The sequence below is a fragment of the Dipodomys merriami genome, unplaced genomic scaffold, assembly GCF_024711535.1.
Source record: "Dipodomys merriami isolate MVZ:Mamm:240054 unplaced genomic scaffold, mDipMer1.0.p SCAF_1, whole genome shotgun sequence".
NCBI lineage: Eukaryota > Metazoa > Chordata > Mammalia > Rodentia > Heteromyidae > Dipodomys > Dipodomys merriami.
In genome coordinates, this window is record NW_027202270.1 from 38,482,081 (window position 1) to 38,509,332 (window position 27,252).

Genomic DNA, 27,252 nt, shown 5'->3' on the forward strand with positions numbered 1-27,252 from the left:
AAGATTAGCTAGTTTCATTTTGGATGTGCTGCTGAGTTATTTCAGTAATTCCTTGCTTTTGTTGTTGTTGTTGTTCGGTTGTGAGAAAAAAAAATCATTACTAAGGAATAAAGCTTCAGGGAATCAGCAAGAGTTCAATATCATCTAATTTAGAGCATTTCTGTCTTGCCGAAAACTTAGTTCTGAATAATGCTACCTTTGCCTGACTTTCCAATATTTTTAATTTTCTTTCTGAAACAAATCTGTTTCTCCCTCCTAAAACTTGGCTCTTTCAGAACTATGGACCATTTTTTTCTATCAAATGATTGAAAAATTATCTTTTTATTATATAAGCCTTAAATATGAAGGTCATATTCATCAAACCATGCCATTTCAAATAGACTTTGTAACCTCCAAAGAAGAAACAAGTATTTCACTTGGTAATGAAAGCAAAAAAAACATAGTAGCATGTGCATATATATAGATGCTACTTACGAAAACAACATGATATATGTGTGAAATATATATATATATATTTACACATATATATGTGTACAAATGTATACCTACTTGATTATACAAAGTACTACAGGTATAAACATATAGATTCCTGGGTTTACAAAGCTACCAATATCTATTGCTGAATGAGTCCAGTTATTTCCAGTAATGAATAGGGTTAAAATTCATCTTCCAATTAACAAATGAACCCCATCATAGATAAATCTATGAACAGTTTTAGGGCAAGAGAACTTGTTTGAAATTGTAGACCCTCAGGATAAGGAGAGTGATATATCTAAAATCCCAGCTACTCAAAAGGTAGAGACAAGATTGCAGTCTGAGACTGACCTGGACAAAGCTAGTAGAAGATCTTAAATAAAAAAACAAACCAAAAGAAAAAATGGTCTTGGAGCTTGGCTCAATTGATAGGGCACTAAATCAGGGAGCCTGTAGTCCTGATTTCAAACTATAGTACTGAAGAAACTATACAGTCTATTAGAGAAAAGTATATTTGTATATACTCACTTTTTTTGTCCATCATGGGGCTTGAACTCTGGGCCTGGGCACTGTCCCTCAGCATTTCAGCTCAAGGCTAGAGCTCTAACACTTTAGCCACAGCATCACTTCTGGTTTTCTGGTAGTTTATTGGAGATAAAAGTTTCACAGACTTTCCTGCCCTGGCTGGCTTTGAACTATGATCCTCAGATCTCAACCTCCTGAGTGGCTAGGATTACAGGCATGAGCCATGAGCGCCCAGCTATACTCACAAAATTTTACACACAAAACTCCCCAAAGTCTTTGATCATATTGAAACCTCTGCTCTAAAATATTGCTTCCTGAGTGTTGCCTACAGTGCAGGCAATAAAAGTTAAAACAAAAAAACCCAGAATGAATAAAAAAGGGGTTACAACTTTTCTATTACTTTGTAGTACCTGGCTAAGAGTCTTAAATCCATTGTCATTATGAATATAATGTCCATCCATACTCTATATATATATTGTTTGTAAAGCGCTATTTGTTTTCATCAGATACACATATTTATCAAATACATACTAACAGTAAATTATATCCATATCTTTCTATACGTATACATCTTTTTATCTAAATGACTCTAAAACACTATTTGTGGCATTGATTTTACTGTGACCTTCATAACACTGAAAATGTTTTGAATTATTTTGCTGATGCATAGGTAATCTATAACATTACAGATAACACATAAAGATTTGTGGATATGCCTGGATCCATTAGTTGAAATGAAATATGTATGAATTAACATATTATTTTAAAACTTTAAGTCCCAGAGATGGCAAAGAAACCTGCCCCTGAAGAAAAGATTTCTGTTCCCGTGGCAAAGAAAAAGGAAGCACCCCCAGCAAAAGGTAGGGTGACTTGCTTATTAAGCAAGTCCCATGTTTATGTCTTGAGTGCAAAATGTTTTGTGTTCCTCTGTTGAGTTTGTTTCTATTCAAAATGAATGTTTTATGGTGTGAGAGACTTCAACCCAAGTGTTGGTCTACCTGTCTATTTTCTTACAAAGTAACTATGTATTAGCCACTTTGGAAATGATAAAGTCATTTATTTAAAAAATGTCTTTTCAAGTTGCTGAAGTACAGAAGAGAGTTGTCACAGAAGAAAAAATAACCGTCATTACTCAGAGAGAGGAATCACCACCAGCAGCAGGTACTTAATCCCATCTCCATGAAATAACTTTGTCTTTCCTTCAAGACTCTTTAATTGCATGTCATCTTTAATAGCCTTGTCAGTCTTGTTTCTCATTTGTTTTGTGTTTGGGGGGAATACAATTTAAAAATCACACACTGTTCTTTAAGTGCCAGAAATACCAAAGAAGAAAGTTCCTGAGGAAAAAAGACCAGTTCCTCAGAGAGAGGAAGAAGCTCCACCACCAAAAGGTATTGTCCTTCCATCTTTCCAAAAACTGTCTTTATATAATGACTATGTGTAAGGAAGTTGTTAGGCTTGTAATGTGAATGCCTTATGGTGTATATTTGTGTTCAGTGCTTGGCTTCAGTGAGAAAACACTGAATCTCTTAATGTGCATACTATTTTTTTAAAATGCCAGCTCCACCTAAGAAACCTGTCCCAGAGGAGAAAGTTGCAGTGCCAGTTCCTGTGGCTAAGAAAGCTCCTCCTCCCAGAGGTAGGATTTGTCTCTGTCCTCTGACAGTCATCTTTTAGTATATGACTTCTTTCTTTCTTTGTCCAGTGTCTCCTTGTATTAAACCCTTTGTCTTGCTTCTGAGATATTGTTGTGAGCATATATATATATCACATATATATATATATATATATATATATATATATATATGTGACAGACCTTGTGACAGACCAAGAGACTGGTTAAAATTCTTCCTTTTAAAACTTCAACTTTAATACTTTCCTTAAAGCTGAAGTTTCTAAGAAAACTGTCGTAGAAGAAAAAAGACTTGTTGCCGAAGAAAAGTTCTCTGTTGCCGTTCCTCAGAGAGTGGAAGTCATGCGACACGAAGGTACAGACCTAGAAGTGAGGGGAAGAATATGAGTTGGGGTTTCCACAAAGACTCTTCTTCTTTCGATGTAATTGTTTTTTTGTCCCTTGTCCTTATCTGTTATTTCCCTTTGTGTTGGTAATGGAGCGTGTCTACCTGTGTAGCCTTCTGCAATGGTCTTTTGCCTACATTGATCTTGAGTCGCTCTAAGAAAATGAATAAGATGCTAAATATACAATTGCTTTGGAAATTGGTCTACTGGGACGTAATAAGAATGTCCCTCTCAGTCTTAGGCTGCACAGCCCTCATCTTCAATCAGCTCTCTTCTTCTTACTCAGAAGACATACTATGCCAGAAGCAGATAGTCGGCATCTGCAGTAAATGCAAGACCATGATCAGCACGTTGAATCTAAATCCAATCTTACCCTTTTCCCCACCTTGTCCTGGGGCTTAAACTCTGGTCCCTGAACTTCTTTTGCACGAGGCTAGCACTCTATCACTTGACCCATAGCACCACATCTGGTTTTTTTTTTAATTTTTACTTTATTGTATAGATGCAGTACAGAGTGCTTACAGTTACATGAGTAAGGCAATGAGTACATTACATGTCCATCAATGTTACCCCTTCACTTGTTGTCCCACTATCCTTTCCCTCCCTTCCCTCCCACACTCCTCCCCATACCCCCCTTGAAGTTGTAAAGTTCGTTTCCAATATACTGTCCTGTGGGTGTCCTTGTTGCAATGGGTCATCTTGTATCCTTGTTTCAGCATTTTGTGGTTCCCCTTTCCCTTCCCAGATTAGACAAATGTATATACAAGATGCAGAGTACCAAAGTCAAGTACAGTGACAACAGGGGATAGAGGAAGTAAGAATGGCCAATAGACACATGAAGAAATGCTCAACCTCTCTAGTCATAAAAGAAATGCAAATCAAACAACATTGAGATTCCACCTCACCCCAGTTAGAATTGCTATAATCAAAAAATCTAATAACGACAGATGCTGGAGGGGATGTGGCCAAAAGGGAACCCTATTGCACTGTTGGTAGAAGTGTAAACTTGCCCAACCTCTCTGGAAAACAGTATAGAGGTTCCTCAAAAGACTCCACACAAGTTCCCCAATGACCCAGCAATCCCACTTTGGGCATTTACCCAAATGATCACAAACAAGACCATACTAAAGCTACCAGCACAACTATATTTATCTCAGCATTATTCACTGTAGTTAAGATATGGAACCAATCCAGATGCCCCTCAGTAGATGAGAAAGAACAATACTGTCCATTTGTTAAGAAATGGAAAGACTTGAAAAAATCATATTAAGTGAAGTAAGCCAGATCCAAATAAATTTAGGTCCCATGGTTTCCCTTATTTGCAATGATTAGTATAGGTATAAGATAATCTTATCAGATGAGCTGAAAAGCTCAAAAGCCATATGTACATATGACCATGTAATATGGTGCTAAGGGAAATGAACCCCAAGATATAGACACAGAGGTCTGTCTTTATTGTTATTGTTTTTCTGAGTAGTTTATTGGAGATAAGAGCCTCACAGACTTTCCTGCCCAAGCTGGCTGGAACAGTGATCCTCAGAACTCAGCCTCCTGAGTATCTACAATTACAGGCATGAGCCATTGGTGCTTGCCTCAATCTTATCACTTTTTGTGCCTGTGCTAGACCTGGGGCTTGAATTCAGGGCCTAGGCACTCCTTCTTTGGTGGTTAATTGGAGATAAGCATTTCATGGATATTCCTGCCTGCACTGGCTTTGAATCATGATCCAAATCTTAGCCTACTGAGAAGCCAGGATTACAGGAGTGAGAACTGATGCCCAGCCCAATCTTATCTCTTAACATACCCACAGAGGAGGAATGGAGTTATTCCCAAGAAGAGGAAAGAGTATCCATTTCTGTTTATAGAGAAGAGGAAAGAGAGGAGGAAGAAGAACAAGCAGAGATCATAGAATATGAAGGTAAATGATGCAGATAAGATAATTTCTATCAAATAAGCTAGAGTCTTGATGAGGCATTATCATTCACAGATTGCTTATCAAGCTACTAAGTAATAACACCAATTCAGTAACTCAATGATCATCCTCTGGTTGTATTATTGATGTGTGTGTGTGTGTGTGTGTGTGTGTGTGTGTGTGTGTGTGTGTGTGTGTGCGTGCGCGCGCGCGCGGTTGCACGCCAGTCCTGGGTGTTGTCCCTGAGCTTTTTGCTCAAGACTACCTCTCTACCACTTGGGCCACATCTCCATTTTCAACTTTTTGGTGGTTAATTGGAGATAAGTGTCTCATAGATTTTCCTTCCTCATCTGACTTTGAGCCACAACCCTCACATCTCAGTCTCCTGAGTAGCTAGGATTACAAATTTAAGACACTGGTACTTAGCTAAAGTGTATCTTTTGATCTGAACACAAGATTAAGTATGGAATGGTAGGCCTTTTTTGCAACTACTTAAAAAATAATAAAAATATAATTTAAAAAAGATTCAGGAACATTACATCAGCATAGAGTAAATATATACTTTATTGGCTACACAGAGGAATAAATTATATATATACATGTATTCTTATATGTGTGTGTATATATATGCATACATATATACATACAAGTATCTCATATCTCTAAGCAGTTTTTGTCAGATATATTTTTACCACAAAGAAGAAATATATTTTATATTATAACCCTGCACACATTTAGATGTGCACACACACATATTTGAGACAAATGTTTTATAAAATAATATTACCCTTACTATGTATGATAGATTTTGATTGTTTCTAGTTTTTTGTTTAAAACTTCAAGTGATAACCCATTAAATGGATTTCATAGGTTACTAATGTGTCCTTAATCACAGTTTTAAAGTGAACGAGGAAACATATTACCTCATTATTTTCTAGAAATTATGAGTCTGAAACACTGGCGATAAAGCATTTCCTGTTTTATATATGGAATAAACAACTCTGTTGTATCTGCGATCAGACTCACTTATTCAGATGTTTCAACACACACAATACTGGTTCATTATCATTTAAGGACTCAAATATCCAACTTCATTTCATTGAGAAATCTCTTCAGTGAATAAAGACACCACTAGATTCTCTGCTAAAAGTCACCATTCTAGCTAAGCCTATAGATCTATAAATATGTCCTAAGAAAGTACTAATATTGATATGCTTTAGAGGGAAAGAAGTGAGCTACATTACAAATTCTCTTCGTAATGAAATGTAGGTAGTATTGTAGTACCTTTAGATATCTTCAAGTATATCTCTGGTTCATAAAAGGTGATTCTCCATCCCCCTTTCCCTACTTGGAAGAAAAGTCCACATGAAATTAAAGATTCAGTATCAGTGGAATGGCTTAGACTAGAACTGGATACAGCATGACTCCCAGGAGGAAGCTGATCCATTCTTTTGTGCTTCCTGGAAGAGTCCTCGATGGTAGACCTAGCCAAGAATCCTGTGGATTTGAAAAGGTCTCTATCTTCTCCAAATATCTTGGAAAAACAGTCATAGCACATGTATAAGGAAAATTCTCATTGTGTAAGTCTGGGGGTATTCTCAGTTTTTCACAGTATAACCTATAGATCTAAGTTACAAGTAACTGAAAGTCAGTGTTCCATACACTTAAGGTGCAAGCCAACCAGGTACTGGTGGCTCAGGCCTCTCATACCAGCTACTTAGAAGGCTGAGGTTATTGGGATGGCAGTCTAAGGCTGGGAATGGCAGAAAAAAATGTTCTAGAAACTCTTTCTCTAAAAAGCAAGATGCAGTGTAACATGACTGTTATCCTACATACTAAGAAACCTAACATAGGTGAATCAAAGGTACACCTATCTGAAAAGTAGCAGGCAAAAATCAGGCTGGAGGCATGGCTTAGTGGTAAGAGCAATTGCTTAGGAAACATGAGGCCCTGAGTTTAAACCCTAGTTATCACCACGAGAGAGAGAGAGAGAGAGAGAGAGAGAGAGAGAGAGAGAGAGAGAGAGAGAGAGAGAGAGAGAGGAGAGAGAGAGGCTGACCATAGAACAAAGAGGTATTCTATGATATTCTTATAGCTTTATTAAGCTGAAAAGCTGGGTAACCCACTAGATTTACTTTCATTCTAAAGAGCACAGATGTTTTTAATTTGACCTTTCTGTTCTATAACTAATTTTATATACAAATGCTCAAACATCACATGAAATCTTCTGACTTCCTCTTAAGTATCCCAGAAAATTCAAAGCAAATATCCTGCAATTCAGTTTTAAATTGTAAAGAATATGTTTCTACTCTACAACCTTCCCATCTGGATTGTTGGGTTATTGTTGAAATTGATCTTCAAATTCTTGTATTCTTGTTTAATCAGCCACTAAGATTGCTTTTGTCTTGTAGATGTTCTGCTATTTCTGTGCATACAAGTGTGAATATCTTTATAGTACACTAAATATTAAACTAGGGTACATCCCTTTTATTATAACAAATTATTTTTTAATTAACTAACCTAGTGATATATAGTTCCCATTCACTTTATTGAGGCATATGCTTTAGTTTGATATTCCTTGGACCTTTTTTAAAATTTTATTTTTATTGTAAAGATGCTGTAGAGAGGGGTTACATAAGGTAATGAGTACATTTCTTGTCAAACATTGTTACCCCCTCCTTTGTTTTTTTTCCTACTATCCCTTCACTCTCCTTGGGCCTTTTAAATGAGAACAATCAGAAATTCAGGAAGTGTTTAACTTTTGCTATGTTAATTAGTCTTTGAAGTAATAAGTTACAGCCAACATTAGAAAACTTTACAATTTGCATTAAAATTAATTATTTTTAAAGTGATGGAAGAGCCTGAGGAATATGTTGTAGAAGAAAAGCTGCACTTTATCTCTAAGAGAGTGGAAGCAGAACCAGCCAAAGGTATCTAACTCTCAAATTAGATTTATTTCTACCCTGGCTCGTTTCATTCTTTATGTTCTCTTATACCAAATTTACCATCCTTATTGCAAAATGGCCAATAAAGAGATTCTTTAGATTTCTTTTTATTGAGAAGAAATCTGGACTTTTTAAAATGTATTTTATAATCTTTTTAAGTGACTGAGATGCATGAGAAGAAAATTATACCCAAACCAAAAGTTCCTGCTAAAATTGAGGAGCCTCCACCTGCCAAAGGTACTATTTCTCTCCAAGAAATGCAATACTATTTGGATTTCAAATACAATAGATATTATGCCTCTAGTTTGCCTAAGTTTTGTCAGCATAGATGTCTAAATGTTTTTGTGTAGTATAGTCATGAATTTTTGTGTTCATGTGTGATATTTTCAAGAAGTAAATTGTAAGTCTGAAAATGATGTCATGTATTAATGTAAAGCAAACTGATATTCTTAATCTTTCTAAAGTTCCTGAACCACCTAAGAAAATTTTGCCAGAAAAGAAGGTTCCAGCACCAGTCCCTAAAAAGGAAAAGGAGGTGACACCAGCCAAAGGTATTTTGGATTGTATTACTGAGCACTACTTATCTTTCAAAAGAAATCTTATACATTCTTCACAATTTTATAACATTAACAAGAAACTAAGTGTGCCTGTGTCTAGTGCTTTTCATATTGTGTGTTTGACCACGTTGTCTGATGTTTTTTAAGTGCCAGAAGAACCAAAGAAACCAGTTCCAGAAAAAAGGGTTCCTCCCAAAGCTGTTGAGATAGAAGAACCTCCCCCAGCCAAAGGTAAACAAAGTCCTTCAGCACACACACACACACACACACACACACACACAGACAGACACACACACTGAGAATCTTAAAGTCTTGTCTTTTGTTCTCTGGTTGCTGTCCTTTGGGTCACACTTTTTATATAGAGATTGTTGATGTCCGTTGGTGGCAGTGGTGTATTATGGCTTTGTCTTTGGGTAAAATATTACTTGTGATGTTTTAGATGTGTGTGCCTTGTAAATTCTTCTATTTTAAAATCATGGTACTTTCTGGCTAATGTATAATTTTTAAGGTCCACTTTAAATGATATCACTCCCTAACCCAAAAATTATCTTTTAAGTGACTGAGAGGCACATGGAAATTACCCAAGAAGAAAAAGTTGTTGCTGTAACTAAAAAAGTGGAACCTCCAAGGCGGAAAGGTACCTCAGACTTCCAATGTGCACACTATTCCCCATGTCCTCTTCTCCTTGCCTAGTATACTGGCTATGGGGTGGGTTTTTGTGGTCCTGTCTTGCTTGTAAAATGTTGTTTGATGTTTGAAATGATGGAATTACTGAGTCTTTTATGTCTGAGTTAGTACTACATGATTGCATTTGTGGTTTGATAAGGAAAACAATTCTTTAAAGTGAAATCTGTCTTTAAAGTGCCAGAAGAACCTAAGAAAGTTGTCCCAGAAGAAAAGTTTCCAAAACTCAAACCTAGAAGAGAAGCAGAACCACCAGCTAAAGGTATATTGACTCTTTAAAGAAATCACACCAAGCATCTGATGTTAAAACTAATCCAGTAGAATCAGGATCATTAGAGAAAATAATTTAAATAGATATTATAAGTAAGTGATATATGTAAGTTCTTTCATGTCTCTTTAGAGAAACTACTTTGAAAGTACTTGTTTCATAAAAAACTTAAATCCTCTAAATGTGTAGTTTTCTTCCAGATGCATTCGTCTTCTCATATGTTTATTGTCCATACAGTAAACAATTCTGCTTTAATGCTTGCTTTATGTGATAGTCTTTGATGGAATTTTTAAGTATTTTAAATCTTGAATTTTCTACATTGTACCAATAGAGCTTATTAAAATGAAGACACTATTTATATAATACAAGTTTCTTTCTAATGCTTGTACTCAGTTTCAGTCATTGTTTGTGCCTTTTTGTGTCTTTTTTGATCTTCCTGTAAATACTACTTGATCCTCCTAAACTTATTCAGTATCTTTGGAGCTTTATTTATAGTGACATTAGACTGTGTTTATTTTCAAGTCTATTGATTTTTCTTGCCATTTAAATGAAAAGCTTAATGAACACCATTATGGGCATCTTTGTCCTTTGTTTATTCAAAATTCCTTTAACACTTTGAATTCTTACTCTTTTAAAGTGACTGAAGTCAAGAAAAGAGCTATAAAAGAAGAAAAGGTTTCCATTGAAGTTCCAAAGAGAGAATCTCGTCTCACTAAAGGTATATTATAATTTGGTTAAATTACATAAAGAATGTATAGTGCCAATTTGACTCCTATTCTTGCACTGATTTACTCGACTAAAGTCACAAATTGAACATTGAAATCATAACTAGTAAATGTCCATTATAGGATTCATTGGCTAGAAAAGGACAATCAGGGTCTCCTGTACCCAATGCATGAACCATCACAAAAGAATGAAATAAAAACATTGTCACGATCATCCCTAAAAGTGCTTCAAATAAAATGTTGCCTGTTGTCAATGCTGTTCTAGAAGTAACTGTAACAGAAGAGAAAAAATGGTCTTACACTCAAGAAGAAGAAATTGTTTCAGAACAACGGGAAGAGGAATATGAAGAATATGAAGATTACGAAGAGTATAAAGAATATGAGGAATATGAACCAACAGAAGAATATGACCAATATGAAGAATATGAAGAACGCAAATATGAACATTATGAAGAGCGCAAAGAACGTGAAGAATACATCACAGGTATGAGCACGACTGCAAAATTCCACATTAAATAGATTCAACCAGAACAGGATAAAAACTGAAGGCCCAAAGAGATTTAGAAATAACTTTGTTTCATTCAAAAAATATTTTTGAATGTCTTCTGGAAGAAAACAAATCTCCATAAATCTTAAAGGATTAGGATTCTTATCACCAAAACTTGACAATGAGGGTTTCCAAAGTAAAGGCAGATCAAGGGCTGTGTTTCACCTAATGAAGATCAAATTTATATACATAGAATTTGGGTACCAAAGCATTTATTTTACTCAAAGAATAAATTCCTATTGGTTGTTGAGGCAAATTAGTATTATCTTATTTGCTCAGTTTTTAAAGTTTCATAACCTAGAATCTTCTAGAGAAAATTCTAGCTTTATAGGTGTCATTAAAAACTAGCCTTATATTGCTGGATCTGGTGGTGAGGCTCACATCTGTAATCCTAGCTACTCAGGAGGCTGAAATCTAAAGATTGCAGTTCAAAGTCATCCTGAGCAGAAAAGTCTGTGAACTCTTCTCTACAATTAATGACTCTAGTTTAAGCAGTAAAGTGCTACCCAAGGAAAACTCAAGGGCAGTGCCCAAACCCCAAGATCAAGCCCCAGAAACAGAACAAAAACAAAACTAGGATTATAGACTGAGAAATTTTAGTCATGACTTTGTCTTTCTAAAGTGAGATGAGAATTTGTAAGAAAGAGTTACAATTACCTAATTGAAGTCACTAGCAAGGAAAAAGGCTTAGAACAAACTTATTTAGATGTTTCAGCTACTCGGATGTCTAAATCTTATACCTAGCAGATATACTGTGGGTAAAAAAAATCTGATAAGAAGTATTTTGTATTTGTGCTCTAAAGTCTAACACTAAATAACTTGTATGTACTTTTAAAGAACCTGAGAAGCCTATTCCAGTAAAGGCTGTCCAAGAAGAACCTGTTCCCACAAAACCAAAGGCCCCACCAGCAAAAGGTAGAGTGAGAAAAACATCCTTTCTGAGATCTTTGTTTGCTGCCCATCTGTCCACTATAAATACATGTTGAAGTGCCTATATGTAAAATCATGTGTGTTTGGAAATACGTTGCATTATGTATCTCTTGCCTTTTTTTCTTACTAACACTTGAGATATCTAGTTCAGTTTTTTAATCTCTTAATTTAATATTTTAAAGTGCTGAAGAAAGCTGTCCCTGAAGAAAAAGCACCTGTCCTCATTCCTAAGAAACTCAAACCACCACCACCCAAAGGTATATTGCAGAATGATAACTACCCCCAAACAACTTCATTACTTCTGTTCCATACTTTGTCTTACTATCTTGTCTTCTGTTTTCTGTATTAAATGAGTATATTGTTCTAGTCCTAATTTTAACATGTCAATTTTTCATAAATGCTTGTTCCATAGTATTCAATGGACTGTTTTTCATGCTCTTTAATAATTAATATCTTTCAAGTTCCTGAAGAACCAAAGAAAGTTGTTGAAGAAAAAATAAGTATTTCAATTACAAAACGTGAAAAAGAACAGGTGGCTGAACCAGCTGTTAAAGGTATAATCATTTCCTTCTTGAACTATGGTCTTCTGTAATGTCTATTGAAATTAATGATTTTGTGTTTGGCTTTACTTCATTGTTTCTGTGTCTTTCAAGTTAATCGCTTGGAGGATGTTTAATGTCAAATCTCCATAAATGTGAGACAAGAAGATATTATGTTAAAAAATCACTTTGAGATATAGCCACACTATCTTATACAGTGTCTATGACCAGGTATAGGACATATTGTAATACATATTATAAAGTAAAATGTTTGGACTTCAAATCAGTGACCATTTGGCTTATTCCTGATTTACTAAATTGATGTACTATTATAATAACATTCACCAAAGTGCTATAGCTAGCTATTCATTCTAAAATTATATTGAAGATTTTAGAAAGAAAACTAAGTCAAATGTTTAGTTTTTCTTGCTTTGGATGAAGATGGATCACTTATTTACAATTTGGGGGACTATCCTATTTATCTAGAAATTAAATTTAAATTTTCTTTAGAAGATATTCCTATAAGCAAAGGCACTTAAACACAAACATCATTTCTTATTTGTCCTCTGAAATAAGGCACACTGACTTGAGTACTTCTGTAGCTTATCACTTCTATGATCTTCCTAATTATTTTCACAGAAAATGTATTTTCTTTTTCTTTTTTCTTTTTTATTTTGCCAGTCCTGGGGCTTGAACTCAGGGCCTGGGCACTGTCCCTGAGCTTCTCTTGCTCAAGGCTAGCACTCTACCACTTGAGCCACCACCTCTACTTCTGGCCTTTTTTGTTTATGTGATACTGAGGAATCAAACCCAGAGCTTCATGAATGCTAGGCAAGCACTAAGCCACATCCCCTGCCGGAAAATATAGCTTCTTATAGATGTATCTGTTACATTACAGACAATTAATCTGACTAAAATAAAAACAAACCTAACATTAACTAGATAGCCTGCTTCTGATCATAAAATGTCCTTATATTTAATATTTCAAGTGCCTCTGAAGCCCAAGAAAGTTGTCCCAGAAGTAAAAGTTCCAGTTCCTAAAAAGGAAGTAGCAGCTCCTGTTAGAGGTACTTAATATTACTTGTTTTGTCTTCATTACTGTTGAATTTATGTTCAGTTCAATGTGTGGTTCTTTTGTGAGAAAGGTAAAGCCTATTCTTTTGTTAGAAATGGACCTCTGTTCTTAAAATGTCTTAATTATGTTGAGTAACTAGAAAATGTATAAAATGTCCAACTTAAAGATAATGTCTTTAAAGTGCCAGCAATACCTAAAAAACGAGAGCCAGAAGAGGTTGCCTTTGAAGAAGAGGTTGAAACCCATGTTGAGGAATATATTGTACAAGAAGAGGAGGAGTATGTTCATGCAGAAGAGGAAGAATATATTCATAAGGAGGAATACCTTCATGAAGAAGAAGAGTATGTCTATGAAGAAGAGTACATCCAGGAAGAAGAATACATTCATGAAGAAGAGGAGTTTATAACCGAGAAAGAAGTGGTACCAGTGATACCAGCCAAAGGTACACAATACCTCTTGCAAAGTTCAATGCACCAGCATCCATGGACTTTGTGTGTCTGACGTAGTTCAGTTCTGAAGTGGGGAGGGGGCACTGGTGACCATTTCTGCTTCTTAAAGAAGTAGATTTTTTTAGACACTGAAACATGGTATTTGTGAAGAGCTTTTCATATTTTATACCTATTTGACAACATCTTGAACATTCTTAATAATATCTTTAAAGTGCCTGAAGTCCCCAAGAAACCTGTTCCAGAAAAGAAACCTGTTCCTGTTCCCCAAAAGAAAGAAGCCCCACCAACAAAAGGTATACAACCACTCACATGCTGGGTAGATAGGAGACTTAATTTGCCCTTAAATAATTAACTCTCCTCTAACTACAAAACTTTGTATGTGTTGTGATTGGTGGAAACGTTAAATGTGTATGTTATTCATAATAAGTTAACCCTAAACAATATCTTTAAAGTGCCTGAGATTCCTAAGAAGCCAGAGGAGAAAGTTCCTGTGCCTATTTCTAAGAAAGAGAAGGCTCCACCAGCTAAAGGTACATCCTTCTACAGTCCATCAGTGAAATCATAGAGTAACTTACCCATGTAGTATAACCTGGTGAGCCCTCCGAGTCTTTCTCGGTAACAATAATAATGCCATAACAGGGCTACTCAACTGGTCATGGAAGTAGGTTACCATATATTCATCTCTGAATTTTGTCATTTAAGCATGTTGTCCGCTTAATGGTTGTCTCCTGCTCTTCATCGGAAAGTTCTTAAAGTAAAATAAGTTCGGCATTTACCAGGCCTTTTGTGTAGTCTTTATCAACATTCCTCCTTTAATTCAGTGTGTTTTTATTTTAGCTTTTGTGCATATCCTGCCTTTTGTTTTGTGGCAATTGTTTTCTGTCTTAAAGTGAAATTGTTACAATATATGTGATTCTTCAACCAAGACCTTAAATTGCTCAATTCTTTGCTGTTGCCAAACAACATGACATTAACCATATCTGGTATCTTTAAAGTTCCTGAAGTACCCAAGAAACCAATACCAGAAGAGAAAGTACCAGTGCCTGTCCCGAAAAAGGTGGACGCTCCACCAGCCAAAGGTACATGAACTTGCACCATCACAGCATTTTTTATTTTCATAAGAGTAAAACACAAGAAAGTAATTGGCTCAGTACTGTGTGCTATAAGGACACAACTCTTGAACACGATCTCTTAATGAAAAGTGAAAAGATTTTGGTTTTTAAAAATGCTTCTTAGAATGTTCCGTTATCATTTTATTGCTTTATGTTATTTTTTGGAACTATACTTGAACTCAGTACTGCGATATTATATAAATATAAACAATTTTCTCTCCATCATTTCTTTAAAGTGCCAGAAGTCCCCAAGAAGCCTGTGCCTGAGAAGAAGGTGCCAGTTCCTGCCCCTAAGAAAGTTGAGGCTCCACCTGCAAAAGGTATATTATTTTATCATTTTAAGTACCTGGGGGAGAAACCTCACATTTATGAATATTATTATACAGATACCCTCATGATCTTACATTTTTTAAATGTCTTTTTAATGTCAGGTATTTTATAATTGTTTTACATAGTTATGTCTGTAAGACACTATAAGAGAACATATTCTTAAACACAACTATCTTTAAAGTGCAAGAGGTGCCCAAGAAGCTCATCCCAGAAGAAAAGAAACCAACTCCCGTCCTAAAGAAGATGGAAGCCCCACCACCGAAAGGTACATTCACCTCTGACAGAACCAGGGCACAAGGGAAAATGAACTGGTGTTCTAGAGCCTCATTAATTATCATTAATGCTTGATGATCTGTATGTTTGTCATAACTAATGCTTTGTGGTCACAAAATATGTGCTTTCTATGTTTTTTTTCCTTGTCTGAATATTTTATATAAATGTGATGCTTGTGCGATTAAATAAATATCTTTGAAGTGCCAAAGAAACGAGAAGCAGTCCCAGTTCCTGTAGCTCTACCTCAGGAAGAGGAAATTGCATATGAAGAAGAAATTGCTCCTGAAGAAGTGCTACCTGAGGAAGAGGAAGTTCTTCCTGAGGAGGAGGAAGTTCTACCTGAGGAAGAAGAAGAATTTGTGCCAGAGGAAGAAGTAGTGCCTGAAGTTCTTCCACAAATTAAACCTAAGGTGCCAGTACCTGCACCAGGTATAGCAGCTCTTCTTAGGATAAAGGCTTTTCTGTGTAGCGTTCTACCATTTTATCTTTTTTGTTCACGTCTAATTTTATTTACAATATTTTACTATGTTGTCTTCCATGTAAATCTTAGGAAACATTTCAGACATGTCTTGCTTTTATATATCTGTCTATTATTATTATTATTATTATCTGAATGTCTTCAAATTTTGTTCTGTGAATTGTCTAGTTACTTATGGTCTTATTTTCGTGTATCCTTTTGTTTTATATATGTTTGTTTGTTTTAATATTTAATGTTTTAGTATCTTAAAATGAGATTTTTTATGTGCCTCAAGTGCCAAAGAAAACTATACCTGAGAAGAAAGTTCCTGTTCCTGCTCCCAAAAAAGTGGAACCTCCACCACCTCCCAAAGGTATATCTCCCCCAAATGAATATATATTCTCTACCCATAGCTTTACCAGATAAAATATGAAGTAGCTAGGTTTCAGAAAAAATACATTTCTAGAATGTCACATTTTTATTTTTAAAAGTGTTTCAAGACACTGATAGCCATTTCTTTTCTTTTGGAGCCTTGCATATATATGATGCAAAGCTCCATATATATATATGGAAGCAAAGTTTAAAATTTTTCTAAAATGATTACAAACATTATAATTGACTTCCTATCATTTTCTTTAATAAAAAAATTGTTCAAGTAGTTTGCAAAGCTAAATTACCTATAGAAAAAATTATTTGAAACATAAAATAATAATGTTCTCAAATTCTATCCTTCACGGACTTTTTACTAAATACCCTTTTAACACCAATCTGTAAGGAAAAAATGATTAATATATTTATCGAAATACTTAATTATTTAAGTTTTCTGATACATGTGTATAATTGGTAGCCCAGGAAATTTTGATTTTATGTTTGGTTTTATACCTTGATGCATTGAAGAAAATCCTTTAGGTAACCTGAGCTTCCATTTCCTCTCCGATAAAATAGAGAAACTACGCTAGGCGCTGGTGGCTCACACCTGTAATCCTAGCTACTCAGTAGGCTGAGACCTGAGGATCATGGTTCAAAGCCAGCCCGGGCAGAAAAGTCCATGAGACTCTTTTCTCCAATAAACCACTAGAAAACCAGAAGTGGTGCTGTGGCTCAAGTGGTAGAGCACTCTCCTTAAGCTGAAGAGCTGAGGGACAGTGCCCAAGCCCAGAGTTCAAACCCAATGACCGACAAAAAAATAAGGAAACTAGTGAGTCCTAGTGGGCCAAGATAGTATTGTGAGGATAAAATTAAATAAGCTATAAAAGTACCCTATCCTTGATTAAATAAAATCAAGATCAAGCATGTTAAATTAGGGCACAGTCTAGTACATAATGAATATTTATATCTTAAAGAAGAAAAATCTTTTCTGAAAAAGGTCCACTATGAACCACAATGGAAAATGAAGCTATGTAATTATATAAGCAATGAAATGGAAAGACTGGTCCTCGATTGGATAGCAAGAATTCTGAAGTATTTTCTAGATGATAATAAATTGTTAATACAAGCTAAGTAGGGAAATATTAGCATCTGTTCCCAGATAAATGAATAGATTGCTGATCCCTTGATCTACAAATCCTAATCACATCACACTCGCTGAGTCCCTAATTTGCATTACTTCCCTATCCTAAGTGACTTGGTATTTCCATGTGTGTTCTTCTTGTTGTTTTTCTTGTCCTTCTAAATAAGTTCTTATCATAAAACAATGTCTTTAAAGTGCCTGAGATCAAGAAGAAAGTGCCAGAGAAGAAAGTGGTTGTTCCTAAGAAGGAGACTCCTCCTGCCACAGGTACTGCTATTCTCAAGAACATTAGATGCTGCCATTTCTTCCCTTCACCTAAAAGTCAAAATATCCTGTTTGGTACTTATTAAAATAGCTTATATTCTTGCTACCTGCCCGTTGTCTGTATGTTTGTGAAACTGAAATTATATATTATCTTTTAAGTGCCTGAAATACCTAAGAAACCTGAACCAGAAAAGAAAGTGCCTCCTCCAAGTCTTAAGAAAGCAGCAGCTCCACCTGCCAAAGGTACCAGTTGTCTCCCGGATATGTTTAATACCAATGTTGAACTGTGGTTTCATCCACGCAAGAGCGTTCAACATAAATCTTCGTAGCCTGTGGTCTGTCATTGACATTCTTTACTTGTGACTTGTATGTATCCTCGTCAGTGTCATGTTCATTTTCTACTTTGTGTTCATACATTTTACATTGTATCTCTAAATATGTTGTTTCTCAAAAGCAAAAGGATTAAAGTTCTGTATCTTTAAAGAGCCACATGTGACTGGGAAACCAATTCCTGAAGTATGCATCATTCCTCTTAAAAAATAAAAAAAGAAGAAAAGGTTATAGCAATAAAAGTTAGGATTTCTCTTTAACTGGCTCTTCATCTTAAACCACAGATCTCTTTATTCTCCTCTTATGAGTCCTGTGAAATGTCAGTGTTTCTTCTCAGGCATATATGTTGTCATAAAAAAAATGGGGCACTTGATCTTCATATATTCTTCTTTGGCTCTTGCATTTTAAACGCCTAAAACCATCAATATCTTTTAAGTTCCTGAGGTACCTAAGGAAGTAGAAGAAAGACGAATCATTCTCCCTAAAGAAGAAGCTCCACCAGCTGAAGGTAGATGACTTCCTAAGAAAATAGCATGTCAGGCTTCATTGTGTTGTCATTGTCTAGTATTGAAATGAAGGGTGCATATTTCATCCTAGAAAACAAACATATGCAAGTTCTAAAACAAAGTATATGTATATGTTATTTAGTAAAAATTGGGAAGGCAAACTAATACATTCAAATCTCCTTCTTGGATGTTTCACCTGTGTATGTGTGTGTGTGTGTGTGTATGTGTCTGTGTGTGTGTCTGTGTGTGTGTGTGTGTGTGTGTGTGTGTGTGTGTGTGTGTGTGTGTGTGTTTGATTTCAGTGCAAAGTTTTGAAGGGAAACTTTATTATGAGAAAATTTTCACCAAAGAACTTGAATGACTATGACAGAATAAGCTTTCCTGAAAGAAATTTCAGGTCAACCTGAGAAACTAACACAGAAAAATCTGTTTTCTATGCCTACGTGGCTATTTGACTCCAAACAAGTCTGCCTACATTTTAAAATATAATAATTTCAACTAAATTCTCAGAGGTTCTACATAACTCCAAATGCTGGGAAGAACCTAACATATTTTTAATATCAGTAGATTTTTTTTGAAGGTCAATGAGTTTTATGAGCATTTAGAAGTCTAAGCAAATATAAGAGCTATCATCTTAGCTCAATATTCAAGAGAATTTTTAAATGACATACAAATAATCTTTTTGAAGTGTTTGAGGAACCTGAAGAAGAGCTAGTTCCAGAAGAGATCCCAGAGGAGCCACCTAGTGAAGAGGAGGTGGAGGAAGTGATACCACCTAGAGGTACAGCCCTTTATTATGAGTTGGACACTTAAAATACTTGGTGTTCCAAATCTTCCTCTGAATTTGTCCAAATCTAATATTCACCAGTACTCTTTTCTTACATCACATCAATGACATTAGAAGACTACTTATTCCTGGTGCTTGAAGCTGTGTGTCCCTTTCTACTTTCTAACTTTTCCTACTTCATCTATAACACAATTAAGACTTAAAAGATGACGTCTCTCTTGTTGACCCTTTAATACTTTCTTCTTAGATTGTAATTCTTAGTTTTGTCTTCAGTGCTAATGCAAAGGAAGAGTCTATTTGTGTAGTAAAAGTGTTAATGTTTTAGTATAATCCTTACCCATGTACTCCTGAAGACTATGACACTCGATTTCATAATTAATGCTATGTTTGCATATAGGATTAATAAATCTCACCCTCCTATACCTCTAAAGTCACTGTTTTATTGACATTACCACCATTTAGGTTGCTAATCTCTTTTTAAATAGATAAATGTTTTATGTTGTTGTATTTATTTGCTACATAAGTGTTGTTCTGTTCATTGCATGCCTTTTAAAAATTATGTCCATAAAATATTTTTAAGTGCCTGAAGTTGTTAAGAAGCCAGTTCCTGAAGCACCTACTCCAGTTCCTAAAAAGGTGGACGCACCACCAGCTAAAGGTATATTAAATCCTAATTGATGTCATTAAATGCACATTAATTTTCATTCTAGAGAGCATCTTCTTTTACTTCTTTCTTATAGTAATTTAAACAGAAAAGTCATGATCACTAAAAACACAACTCATCTCATTTTTTTAGACTTTTCTGGAATGTGAATGGATGACTATATGTAGATTATTCTAGAAGCAACTTATTTTTAAACAGCTGAAATTTTTATATGATAGCATACCTCTTTGTATTTCTATACATAACAATGAATCCCTCTTTCTCACATTCTACTCCCAAATTTTGTTAGAGTTTTGCTATACATTATTATAATTATTTGTGATCTTACAAAGTTCTGTTCTGATGCTTGAATAATAACATTTTTAAATAGCTTTGGGTCCCTTTTGTATTATTTATACTAAGAATTCAAGGTTATCATAAAACTTCTCACTACCTCCTAATTTAGTTAATGCTTCCAGTAATATCTTCAGCCATCAAAATATACTGTCTATATTTCAACCAACTCCTCAACAAACATAATAGTCTATGTCACAATCTGAGTACTCTAAGACAAGACCATCCCGAAAAAATTCTTCATCAGCTGGGCACCACTGGCTTAGGCCTGTAACCTTAGCTACTCAGGACACTGAAGTCTGAAAAGTGAGATTCAAAGAAAGCCTAGGCAGGAACACTGTAAGACTCTTATCTTCAATTAACTAGCAAAATGCCTGAAATGAAGCTATGGCTTACATGATAGAGTGCTAGCCTGGAGCAAAATTGTTCAAAGTTGGCTCACTACTTATAATCTCTACAAGAAAGAGAGAGACAGAGACAATGACAGAGAGACAGAGAAACAGAGAGAGAGAGAGATTCTTACCAGGCTCATGCCTCTGATCCTAGCTAATCAGGAGACAGGCATAGATGTCTCTGAATTTCTATATCTAATTAACTAGCCAAAATGATAGATGGTGTGACTCAAGTTGTAGAGCTACCACCATTGAGCAAAAAATCCAAGTGAGAGTGCGAGGCCCTGACTTAAACCAAGCACTGGCATAAAAACAAAAAACAAACAAAATGGGGAAACAGGTTTTGCATGGCTGTATGTTCACTTCTAGAGTATTATTAGTACAAACAAAAAATTTAGGAACCTAATATATAGTATGCTTGTCTCAAAAATAAATGTCCAATGTCCAACACTTTGAGATTTGTAATGTCATAGTTGTTCCTAATGTTTGTATTTGTGTGTATTATTGAGCATTGTCAGCTAATAAAAGTACCTGATATCTTTAAAGTACCAAAGAAAATTCCTGAGGAAAAAGTACCTGTTCCTATCAAGAAAAAAGAGGCACCACCAACCAAAGGTACATCGTTTTCTTTTAAACCCAAACATTCTCCTTTATCTTTCTTCATTAACATATGTATTATAGTATATATGTGTGTATAGATATATAAATATATATCCTATGTCCTGAATGTTTTTGTCTGTTCTATATGAAAACTTACTCTTGCAAGTCTTAAATGTTAAAAATATATCTTTAAAGTTCCTGAAGCCCCAGAAAAAATCTTATTAAAGAAGGTCCCAGAAAAGAAAACCCCAGAAAAGAAAATACCAGAAAAGAAAGTCCTTATGCCTAAAAAGGAAGCTGTTCCCCAAGTTAAAGGTATTTTGGAAAATTCTTTGATTTTTCTTGTACTGTTGCATGCAAATCTTTGGTTGTTGTTGTTGTTGCTTTTCTTACATTTTTCAATGTGTACCATTGCATCTCCTGTGTTTAAAAATTAAGTCTCTTAAAATAGATACTCTTTCAGGGAGAACCTTTGTTGAAGAAAAAATATCAGTTTCCTACCAGCAAGAGGAAGTAGTAAAAGAACGAATAGAATTAGAATTAGTGGAAGCAAAAGTGGAAGAATTCCTTGAAGAAGAAGAATTCCATGAAGTTAAAGAATATTTTGAAGAAGAAGAGTTCCATGATGTAGAGGAATTCATCAAAATAGAAGAACGCCAGTTTCAAGAAGAACAGCGAGTTGAAAAAGTCCATAGGGTGATAGAATTTTTAGAGGCTGAAGAAGTGGAAGTATATGAAAAACCTAAAGCTCCACCTAAAGGTATAGGAATTCTGCAGATAATACAAACTGCTCTGACTTTCTTTTGAAAATATTTTGCATGTTTGGTTGGGAATCTTAGAAACCCTATGAAGTACTTTAAGTATGAGTTTAAGCTATTCACTGCAAAATTTATATTGAGTAGAGATTTATCTCCGAATATAATTTTGTAGTCAACAAAAGCAATATTTGACACTTATTAACATAGGTCACTATGAATTTCTGGGTTCTTTTTAAAGTATAATCCAGGAAGTTAAATGATTGTTGCAGGTAGAGAAACAACTAACCACTTTTTCAGTAAAAGAAACTCAGATCACTGAGAAATTTACATGTCTGGACAAAAAAAACATGGCTTTGTTAATGTTTTAGTCAACTGTGTCCAAACCAATAATTATGTATCAAAAGATTATGGTATGTTATGATATCTTTTGTAGAAAACAAGAGAAGTAAATGAAGTATAGGTAATGGCACCTGCATTCTAATGAATTCTGAGGATAAACCATAACATAAATAACCTCTCAACAATACCATTCCGGATTTGCATGAATTAATATGTGTGTTATATAAGGATTATGCATATACAGTACATGTACAACATAAGTAGCACAATCAAATCTTCCTTGAAAGTAGTCACAGTATCAATGTGAAATTATGAAAAAATCATTTTGTAGGCCATCTTGGTACTAATTTTAGTGGTAGTATTTCATACTACTTTAAGTTCATTCTAAATTGGTATCTGAACACTAATATCTTTGAAGGGCCTGAGATATCTGAGAAAACCATCCCTCCAAAAAAGCCAGCCATTAAAGTTGTCCCTCGAAAAGAGCCACCAGCTAAAGGTATTTTATTAGTGAAAACTTGCTTACCTCATTTGATAAGTAGTCACACCTTGGTTACTTACAAGTTTGCATCTTGCTTGATGTTTTTCTTCTGTGTTTTGGGAATTCTAAAACTAATACCTTTAGAGTTCCTGGGAGCCAAAGGAAAGTCTACCAAGAAAAATGTAGTCAGTGTTGTTAAATGTAAAATATCTAAACCAAATATTTGTATTAACCATAGAACTAGGCTTCTTTGGTTCTATTTGATTATGTGTTCATTAATGTGTTTATTTGATAACTTTTTATTGATTACTAATTGTATGAACCCATTAAATGTAAAGCTATTGTAAATATGTAACTAATATCCCTGCTTGTTTTCCTTTTTGTTAACTTGTTGAGTATCTCAGTAGAAATTTTTAAAATCTTTTTAAATAATACAAACTTGTATCTTGAAAGTTATTGAAGTATACAAGGAAGTTATCCATGAAGTACCTTTTTTTCTGTCAACACAAGCAGAATTAGCACTAGATAAAGAGGTTTTGCTAATTTTTCATGTCTATATCCTACAATCTAACATGAGAATTCCCCTGGATTTTTGTTGTCATATTTGTTATCAAATTTAAACTCATGTTAAATATTGTCCTGATTGATGAAGTAATATATGTCTTTTATGTTGAGGCCATGTTATACCTGGTTTATATATGTTTTATGTTCTAAAAATCTTCTTGAGTATTTAATATAAAAGAAATTATCACTGTTATCTTTAAAGTACCAGAGGTGGCGAAGAAAATTGTGGTAGAAGAAGAAATACGTGTTCCCAAAGAACCCAAGATTCCACCAGCTAAAGGTATCTTGCCTTTGCTGATTCACTACTAATATTAAATTCCTTCATATTCATTTCTTGATTCACTTTCTCTTTTGAGGACATAACTAAGCACCATGAGCTCCTCAACCTTTCTTTTAAAGCTCTTATTGTGTATAGCACTGGAAAGAAATATTTTTCTACGTGACTAATATGTCCAAAGTATAAAGTTTCTTATAATAAATCATAAATTCATAAACAAGGCAATCCAGTGAAATGCATTGTGGATTGACTTATATTTGTGGAATTTTTTACATTCTCCTTGTTAGATGTCTCCTTTTGTCTTGATAATTCATACTCAATTGTGTTCTTTAAAATAAGACAAATAAATATCTTTAAAGCACCTGAAGTACGCAAGGAAACTGTTCCAGAAGAAAAAGTTCAAGATACCATTTTGAAAAAGCCAGAAGTTCCACCAACTAAAGGTATACACTGATACCAATCACAACTTGAAACACATCTTTGATTAGTTTTTCCATGTGCCAGAGACATTATATGTGACATTATATCTTTGTATTTTATTTATATTCTTAATATCAAAAATCTCTTATGAATACCAACTCATATACTAATATCTTTAAAGTTCCTGAGGTGCCTAAGAAAATTATTCAAGAAGAAAGATCACCTATTATTCTTCCTGAAGACACAGAGATATACAGTGAGTGTAGAAAAATTGGTAATTAACATATGTTTTACCTGTGTTCTGACTTTCACTATGTGTCTGTGTAGCTTTAAAATGTAAATGTACTAATATAAAAGCTCAACATACCAACAATATTTGGCTAAAATTAAGGAATTGAATGGCTATGTGCCCCAGATAAGATATATTTCCTTGCTAATTTAAAAAATAATTGTGTACATAAAACATTACCTTATCTCACAATATTTATTTGTCTTTTTTGTTTGTTTCTAACACAAACATTACTATTGTCACTTTTTTACTATTCATAATTCACTCACATTTTGTCAATCCTGGTTAGTGCCACAGATTTATAAGACTACTAGAGTCCAAAAGAATTATTAATACTTTTTTTGCTTTCCTATAAAATGATTTATTTGAATAGTAAAATAACATAAATAATAACTTATTTTAGTAGAAAGTTACTCGATACACTGAATAATATAAGTGTTAGTAGTCAAGATATTCTTCCAATTTTTTAAATCTAACAAATTTCTGATTAAGACTAATTTGGGAAAATGTTTTCATATTAGGTTGAGGTAAAGTTATAGATATATATCATATATAATAAAGGCATATATAATACATATATATGAGATCACTGCCTTCTTTAAAAACCTTTTTTCATGGGCTGAGAAGGTGGCTCAGTGGTAGAGTGCTTGCCTGACCTGCATGAGACCCTGCATTTGATTCCTCAGCACCACATAAGCAGAAAAAGCTGGAACTGGCTCTATGGCTCAAGTGGTAGAACACTCACCTTGAGCTGAAGAGCTGAGGGACAGTGCCTAATCCCAGAGTTCAGGCCCCACGACCAACCAAAAAAAAAAAAAAACTTTTTCCATAACTAAATTTGGTTATTGTTATCATCCAATCTGCCTTGCTAATAGCTGAAGAAACTTAATTGTCTTCATTTGCTTTATTTTCCAAATATTAAGTCATTTTTCTTGTTCTTTTCTGTTATTTTGTTTTGTTTTGTTTTTATCTTTTTGTACCAAAACTGGTGCTTGAACTCAAGGCCTTAAGATCCTGCTTGGCTTTTCCTCTCAAGGCTAGTAGTGCTCTACTACTTAAGCTACTTTTTGCTGGTTAATTAGAGATAAAAAAAGAAATCTCATGGCTTTTCTGCCTGGTCTGGCTTTGAACTACAGTTCTCAGGTCTCAGCCTCCTGAGTAGCTTGTTTCAAGTGTGAGCCACTGTTACCCAACTTTCTTTTTCACTTCTAATCTATAGATGTTTCTCACACTCATATTAAACTAAAGCCATACACTGTGATGTTAACACATAATTAACAATACTCTTAGAAATTTTCTTATATAAAAATTTAAATACAGAGAGTTTTCCCACACTACCACATCTTCCCTGTAAAACTCTACCAAAAGTGACAGCAATAGGATAAATTTAACAATAACTTTCTGCAGATAAATGGAAGAATTATATAATCCTTGGCTAATGAGGTCCTCAATTTTGTTACCATGATCATAAAGAAGGACTTGATATTTTGTATCACAAGACTGAAAATGATGCTTATGTTAGTCAATGTGTTCTTGTCTATAACAGTCTATATCCTGCCACTAATTTGCATAATGGCAGACTATGTGTTATTTTTTAATATTATTCTCATCTACTTGACATACTTCTAATTGTATACTAATATCTTTAAAGTTTATGAAGCATCTGAAGAATCAGTTGTGGAAGAAAAGGTGCTTGTGACACAGTCTCAAAAGACAAAAACCAAAGTAATAAAAGGTATATAACACCCTGATTCAGTCTGAATCATACTTATTTAGGACTCATTTTAGAAGCTTGAATTTTTCTACTCCATTTATAAATATAACTTTATTCATATCTTTTAAGTGCCAGAGCCACCTAAGAAAGTTGAAGACAAAATACATCTGATTATTCCTAAAAAGAAAGGAACACCAGCACCTAAAGGTATATTTCAGCTACATCAAAATCAGATGAATATCTTTAGCTTTAACATTTTATCATATTCTATATTTCATTGCCTTTACAACATTGTAAACCTACTAATATCTTTAAAGAGCCTGATACAACCAAAGAAGCTTTTCCAGAGTTGAAGTCACCCAAGGCTGTTCCTGAAATTCCAGAACATCCTCCAACTGAAGGTATAATTCTCTAGTTTTGAAAATCTTAAGAAAGCCTTTCTTCTTCCATCTACAAAGTATGTTTAGTGGTTTACATACATTCTCACAACCTCTAATGCCTGATACTAATATCTTTAACGCATCTTACAAGGATGCCCAAAGCAAGTAGCTATGATTTGCTCCCAAATAATATATCAAGTATTAGAGCAAAAAACAAAATTTCTAACTTAAATTACCTGTTACTATGCCTTTCTTTGTATGTCATGTCATTGTTTCCTCAATTAAATACTACTAATATCTTTAAAGACTTTGAAACCTACAAGGAGGTGTTTGCAGAGAGAAGAATACATGTTACCAAGAGAAGAAAAGTCCTGCCACCAACAGGTACCAGCCAGAAGAAAGCCTACCTTCTTACAACCTCACGGTTAACATGTGTGTAAACACTAATATCTTCAAGGCTGAGGTGCTGCCACTCTAGTTGTTTTACCTATAATATTGGGATTTCCCATTAGACACCTCAGTAAACTCATTTGTGTGTGTGTGTGCGCGCGTGCGTGGGGGGGGGGGGGAATATTGAGGCTTGCACTCAAGGCCTATGCTCTTGCTTGGCTTTTGTTTCCCTCAAGGTTGGTGCTCTTCCATATGAGTCACACCTCCACCTCATTTTGCTGGAGTTTCATGAGATTTGCTCCCCCAAATGACTTTGAACCTTGATCCTCATATCTTAGCCTATTAAGTAGCTAAAATTACAACCATAAATCACCTTTCTTTCTTAGTCTGAAATCCTATGCTGTTCTTTTCTCCCCTAACCTCAAAGCATACT

The 27,252-nt window shown here is 34.6% G+C and overlaps 1 protein-coding gene across 1 annotated transcript in view; it reads left to right on the forward strand.

Annotated features, from left to right (window-relative positions):
* The window catches only part of LOC138825447 (titin), a 201,988-nt gene that overhangs the window by 37,855 nt on the left and 136,881 nt on the right, over positions 1 to 27,252 (forward strand). The window contains exons 47-81 of the mRNA XM_070020028.1: positions 1,776 to 1,859; positions 2,080 to 2,160; positions 2,310 to 2,390; positions 2,561 to 2,638; positions 2,886 to 2,987; positions 4,829 to 4,936; positions 7,780 to 7,860; positions 8,035 to 8,112; positions 8,340 to 8,426; positions 8,580 to 8,663; positions 8,989 to 9,069; positions 9,295 to 9,378; positions 10,022 to 10,102; positions 10,375 to 10,593; positions 11,494 to 11,571; positions 11,769 to 11,843; positions 12,048 to 12,140; positions 13,115 to 13,192; positions 13,382 to 13,642; positions 13,862 to 13,942; positions 14,102 to 14,179; positions 14,645 to 14,728; positions 14,998 to 15,081; positions 15,273 to 15,356; positions 15,566 to 15,793; positions 16,117 to 16,194; positions 17,527 to 17,598; positions 17,755 to 17,838; positions 18,362 to 18,433; positions 19,120 to 19,212; positions 19,799 to 19,876; positions 21,154 to 21,222; positions 21,403 to 21,522; positions 21,671 to 21,967; positions 22,723 to 22,803. Of these exons, the coding sequence (XP_069876129.1) occupies positions 1,776 to 1,859; positions 2,080 to 2,160; positions 2,310 to 2,390; positions 2,561 to 2,638; positions 2,886 to 2,987; positions 4,829 to 4,936; positions 7,780 to 7,860; positions 8,035 to 8,112; positions 8,340 to 8,426; positions 8,580 to 8,663; positions 8,989 to 9,069; positions 9,295 to 9,378; positions 10,022 to 10,102; positions 10,375 to 10,593; positions 11,494 to 11,571; positions 11,769 to 11,843; positions 12,048 to 12,140; positions 13,115 to 13,192; positions 13,382 to 13,642; positions 13,862 to 13,942; positions 14,102 to 14,179; positions 14,645 to 14,728; positions 14,998 to 15,081; positions 15,273 to 15,356; positions 15,566 to 15,793; positions 16,117 to 16,194; positions 17,527 to 17,598; positions 17,755 to 17,838; positions 18,362 to 18,433; positions 19,120 to 19,212; positions 19,799 to 19,876; positions 21,154 to 21,222; positions 21,403 to 21,522; positions 21,671 to 21,967; positions 22,723 to 22,803 (3,597 nt within the window). The remainder of the gene's footprint in view (positions 1 to 1,775; positions 1,860 to 2,079; positions 2,161 to 2,309; positions 2,391 to 2,560; positions 2,639 to 2,885; positions 2,988 to 4,828; positions 4,937 to 7,779; positions 7,861 to 8,034; positions 8,113 to 8,339; positions 8,427 to 8,579; positions 8,664 to 8,988; positions 9,070 to 9,294; positions 9,379 to 10,021; positions 10,103 to 10,374; positions 10,594 to 11,493; positions 11,572 to 11,768; positions 11,844 to 12,047; positions 12,141 to 13,114; positions 13,193 to 13,381; positions 13,643 to 13,861; positions 13,943 to 14,101; positions 14,180 to 14,644; positions 14,729 to 14,997; positions 15,082 to 15,272; positions 15,357 to 15,565; positions 15,794 to 16,116; positions 16,195 to 17,526; positions 17,599 to 17,754; positions 17,839 to 18,361; positions 18,434 to 19,119; positions 19,213 to 19,798; positions 19,877 to 21,153; positions 21,223 to 21,402; positions 21,523 to 21,670; positions 21,968 to 22,722; positions 22,804 to 27,252) is intronic.